Genomic DNA, 5178 nt, shown 5'->3' with positions numbered 1-5178 from the left:
TCACATTCGAACCCATGATGATGAGAAGTTCGATTATGAACTAATCATTGTCATGGGATTTTAGCGGATTTATCGATGAATTTCAGTAGTTAATTTGTCTTGTTCATATGTGATGGTTTGATTTCCTCGTATTGGTTGTGCTTATTCGTCTTGGATGCGTAGCTAACATCTAAGATTGCTTGTTGATCTTTATTGAAGCGACAGTGAATATATTGATTTAGAACTTGCCATGCGAGCATAGGTTTCGTGTTCGATAACATGACTTGTGATGTGATTTTACCCATCTTGCATCGCCCTATGTAATCTTGATAGATAACTTGTTCTTCAACCGTTATGTTTTCAAATTCTATAGACATATAGGGTCTAAGCATAATTGGTGTCTGTTTACCTTCTATCTTAATTGTGGATGTGTAGCAGTATGGTGCACGTATAACGACAGTTAGCGTGTATCAGTCTCGTGTTATCTGATTAGTTATCAACCATTACAATTGAATAAAGGTAGAACTCTGAATGAAGTTGTTAATGAAGCTAGAATCCCATGTTTTTATTCTCATTAGTAAATCGTTATTCTCTTAGTTCATAATTCTTAGTTCATAATTCAAATCGAATTAGTTAAGTAGAAAACCAAACCCCAATTTGATACTTGTCTAAGCATTGAATAATAATCATACATTGGTGCATAAGTGCATATTTCTGAATACACCAGTCTCTGTGGGTACGAACTTGAATTATATTCTATATTACTTGTGACCACGTACACTTGCGTGATTTTGTGCGAACAAGTTTTTGGCGCCGCTGCCGGGGACTCGGTGTTTACTTTAGTTTATGTGCTTGTCATTAGTGGTCGTTAAAGTTCAGTGACTTGGATTCTTTTCTCACTTTAGTTCGTTTATGTGTGTTTCAGGTACTTGAGTGACGTGTATGCGAACACGTTCTCAGGCCCGTAAAGAAGCATTGGCAGAAGCGGAAACGATAGTGAGTACTACAATGGGTGACCAACCACCAGTGGCGAATAATACTAAGGCTCTTAAGGCTTTTTCTGAGCCTAAAATCAATGACATTCAATCGAGCATTATCAGGCCAGCAATTCAGGCCACCACTTTCGAGATCAGACCGAGCACTATTCAGATGGTACAGAACTCAGTGCAGTTTGTGGGTTCTCCGACTGAGGATCCTAATACGCATATTCGGGATTTCATTGAGATCTGCGACACTTTCAAGTTCAATGGTGTTACTGACGATGCCATCAAATTGAGGTTGTTCCCATTCTCTCTGAGGGATAAAGCTAAGGGATGGTTGCATGCTCTTCCTGCAGGATCTATTACGACATGGGAGGATCTGGCTCAGAAATTTCTTACTAAGTTCTTCCCTATGGCCAAAACAGCTGCAATCAGGAATGCTATCACTCAATTCTCTCAACTGTCTGGTGAAACTTTATGTGAAGCTTGGGAACGCTACAAGGAGATGCTGCGAAAGTGCCCACATCATGGGATGCCTGATTGGATGGTGATTAATTGCTTCTATAATGGCTTGGGTCCTCAATCGAGACCAATGCTCGATGCAGCATCAGGTGGAGCTCTATTGACTAAGAGCTATGATGAAGCTTATGAGTTGATTGAGATGATGGCCGCGAATGAATATCAGAATCCTAATCAGCGTCTTCATCAGGTCAAGGCAGCAGGTGTTCTAGATGTTGATGCTACTACAGCCTTGACTGCTCAAATTAAGGCTCTTACTATGAAGATAGATTCCTTAGCTAACTTGGGAGTTCAACCACCACCTAATGTTTGCGAGCTTTGTGCGGGTGCACATTCTTCTGATCAGTGTGCTATATCTAGTGAATCTGCTCAGTTTGTGAGCACCTTCCAGAGGTCTCAGCAGCCAGCACCAGCCACTTATCATCCCAATAACCGGAATCATCCGAATTTCAGCTGGAGCAACAATCAAAATTTCATGCAACAACCGCAGCAACAGTTTCAGCAGCAAGGAGCTGGACCTTTCAACCCTTCTGGTTTTCAACAACAATTTGCATCGAGGCAGCAATTCCAACATCCTGGATTCCAGCAACAAAATCATGGGGTGGCTGGACAGTCTTCCAACGAAAGATCAGAATTGGAAGAATTAAGACTTATGGTTAAAAGCCAATCGGTGTCAATCAAGACTTTGGAGAATCAGATTGGGCAAATTGCTAATGCGTTGATTAATAGACCACAAGGAACTCTTCCTAGTGATACTGAGGCCAATCCGGGTAGGAAAGAGGTGAAGGAACAGGTACAAGCTATCACCTTGAGGTCCGGAAAGGTTACGAAGGATAAAGAATCAGCAACAGAGCAAAACAAGGAAGAGAGTGATCAACAGGTTGAAACACCCGTGCTCTCGTCTAAGTCAGATAGTGGAAAAACTGTTGTTGAAGCTGATAAGAATAAAATCAACGAGGAAGCAAGCAAGGATTCAGCCGAAAAGTCTAGTCCAAAAGCTGATGTTGGGGTCAAGCAAGTGTATCCACCTCCCCCATTTCCGAAGAGACTTCAGAAGCATAAGCTCGACAAACAATTCGCTAAATTTCTAGAGGTTTTCAAGAAATTACAAATCAACATACCTTTTGCGGAGGCTCTAGAACAAATGCCGAGTTATGCTAAATTTATGAAAGGTATTCTATCTCGGAAACTTAAACTTGAGGAGTTGGAGACTGTGGCGTTGACCGAGGAGTGCAGTGCGGTGTTACAGCAGAAATTGCCTCCGAAACTTAAAGATCCCGGAAGTTTCACAATCCCGTGTACTATTGGCAAGTTATCTTTCGACAAGTGTTTGTGTGACCTGGGAGCTAGTATCAATCTGATGCCGTTGTCTGTCTTCAAGAAACTTGGGCTGCCGGAGCCGAAACCTACGAACATGTCATTACAACTGGCTGATCGGTCCATCACATACCCGAGAGGTATAGTGGAAGATGTCTTGGTTAAGGTGGATAAGCTCATCTTCCCTGCTGATTTTGTCATTCTAGACTTTGAGGAGGATGAGAGGATTCCCATTATCTTGGGAAGGCCTTTCTTAGCTACAGGCCAAACTTTGATCGATGTGCAAAAAGGAGAGCTTACAATGAGAGTTCAAGATCAGAGTGTCACTTTTAAGGTGTTCAACGCAATGAAATTTCCAACCGACGAAGAAGAATGCTTTAAGGTGGAGCCACTAGAAGCTGTTGAAAAGTCTAAGATGGAGGAAAAGCCAAGGCCATGTACCTTAGAGAGCGTCTTAACATGGGATTCTGATTTCGAGGATGAAGGAGTAGAAGAGCTAAGAAATTTTCAGGAGCATCTTAAACCATCTATTGAAGAAGCTCCCATAATCGAACTCAAACTACCACCGGATCTCTTAAGTGATGTGCAGTTTAGAAGGTTGTCACGGCGCATAGATTACATGCATGACATTCACCACCGTTTTGCAGAGGATTTGACTCAGGCTCTTGGGAGTGCTTTTCGAGCCATTGGTGTTGAGGTTGATTGGCCAGTGTTTGGAGATGGCATGGTATATTCACCACCTGATCCTCCACCCGAGGAGGGTGTTCCTCCCGACATATAGGTACATTCGATCCTTTTTATCACCTTCAATGAGGACATTGAAGATTTTAAGTTTGGGGGTGGTAATCTAAGGACTAGTAGTGATGTGTGTGTTCATATAGGTTGCATGTTGCATATAGTTTAGCATATTATTTCATATTGTTACATATTAGTTAGTTTTGTTTTATATTATGATTGTGTTTAGTATGTGTAGTAGTTGCATATAGTTGCATTTGCATGAATCTTGAAGTTGTTTTCCAAGTTGATTTCCTATGATGATGATTTTATGTGCATAATTTCTTGGCTAGTAGTCTTGATTACATGTGATGCCTTGTTACTTGGAAACTACTTGTGTGGAAATTGTAATTACACTTATGCTCTAGAGATAAGACTTAGACTAACTTATTTCTTGAGTCCTTGCGTTGAGTCGGGCGTAGAGTTTGGAGTATTCCCTTTTTGAACTTAGAGTTGTAAATCTTAAGTTTGGGGGAGTTAAGGGATGAATATGCCTTTCTAAAAAAAAAAGAAAAAAAAAGAGAAAAATATATCAAGTACTCCTTTGAGATCAATGGGTAGAATGCAATGTCATGCGAAAGGGACGATCCATGTACTTGTGCTGGTATTAAGTGCAAATGTATTAGAATAAGCAAATTCTTGGTGACCTTTCACAACCTTTGATTACTGGAGAATTACTTGATTAAAAAAAAAAAAAAGAGAAAAAAAAATAGAAAAAGCAAGTCGAATGGCGGTCGTAACTCACTTACACTGAGAAGCGTCCCAACCTTAGACTTAGCAAGAAAAAAATAGAAGAAAAAAATAGAAGAAAAAAAAAATAGAAGAAAAAAAATGAGAGGCATAGGAATTCTTTGGTGACCCTAAAGTGTAGTTGACTCTGTAGTAAAGAAGTGTTTAAACCGGATTCTTATTAACGGCTCATAGTGAGGACTTTATTGAAGTTTGATAGTCTTTGTTTTGTTTCACTAGAGAGCATGCTAGCACACACGATGCACTTCACACTAGTAGTGGAAGAGAACATGGCTAATGTGTGAAAGAGATGAATGCCGAGAATGTTGCATATTTTGAGGATGCTATGTTAACAAGGATTACACTTCATGATTCGCTTAGATGTAGGCATTTAGTTGCATTCATGCATTGCATTATTAGTATTTGTGTGTGTGTGTGTCTATGCTTGAGGACAAGCATCGGTTTAAGTTTGGGGGTGTGATAAGTGGATTTTATATCCACTTGGAAGCCTTCGTTTTGACTTAAATGGATGATCTGGCCTCAAGCTTTTGATGTTTTTGATATGTTTTAGTGTGATGTTGTGTAGGTTTCTTTGGAGGAGAACGAAGAGGAGATTCATAGCTTTCATTGAAAAAAAACGGCGAAGCAATCGGATGCGCGAGTCAAAAGTTATGGACCAAGAAGTGGGCTGCTGAATTGGGGCACCCGCCCCAAATCTGGCGCACCTGCCCCGTTGGCGCACCCGCCCCAAATCTGGCGCACCCGCACCAAACTGGCAGCGAATTTAAGCCCGTTTGCCCGTTTCTGATCTGTTTCAAGGCCCGATCGCTGGGGAAGTTTAAGAAAGGCTTTGGGGGACTAAACAAATAACCTAGAAACA

The 5178-nt window shown here is 40.9% G+C and overlaps 1 protein-coding gene and 1 non-coding gene across 2 annotated transcripts; one reads left to right on the top strand and one right to left on the bottom strand.

Moving 5' to 3' along the window:
• Window positions 1–1386: 1386 nt before the first annotated feature.
• LOC135150009 (small nucleolar RNA R71) lies at window positions 1387–1493 on the bottom strand. The gene has a single exon (XR_010288364.1). It is a non-coding gene; the product is annotated as a small nucleolar RNA R71 (small nucleolar RNA).
• Window positions 1494–1551: 58 nt separating this feature from the next.
• On the top strand, window positions 1552–3576 carry LOC135147718 (uncharacterized). The gene is made up of 3 exons (XM_064080995.1): window positions 1552–2571; window positions 2680–2961; window positions 3130–3576. Exons 1-3 carry the CDS (start codon window positions 1552–1554, stop codon window positions 3574–3576), a joined length of 1749 nt encoding a protein of 582 aa, XP_063937065.1.
• The last annotated feature ends 1602 nt before the right edge of the window (window positions 3577–5178 follow it).

This window comes from Daucus carota, chromosome 1 (genome assembly GCF_001625215.2).
Source record: "Daucus carota subsp. sativus chromosome 1, DH1 v3.0, whole genome shotgun sequence".
NCBI lineage: Eukaryota > Viridiplantae > Streptophyta > Magnoliopsida > Apiales > Apiaceae > Daucus > Daucus carota.
This window is presented reverse-complemented; position numbering and strand designations above follow the sequence as displayed.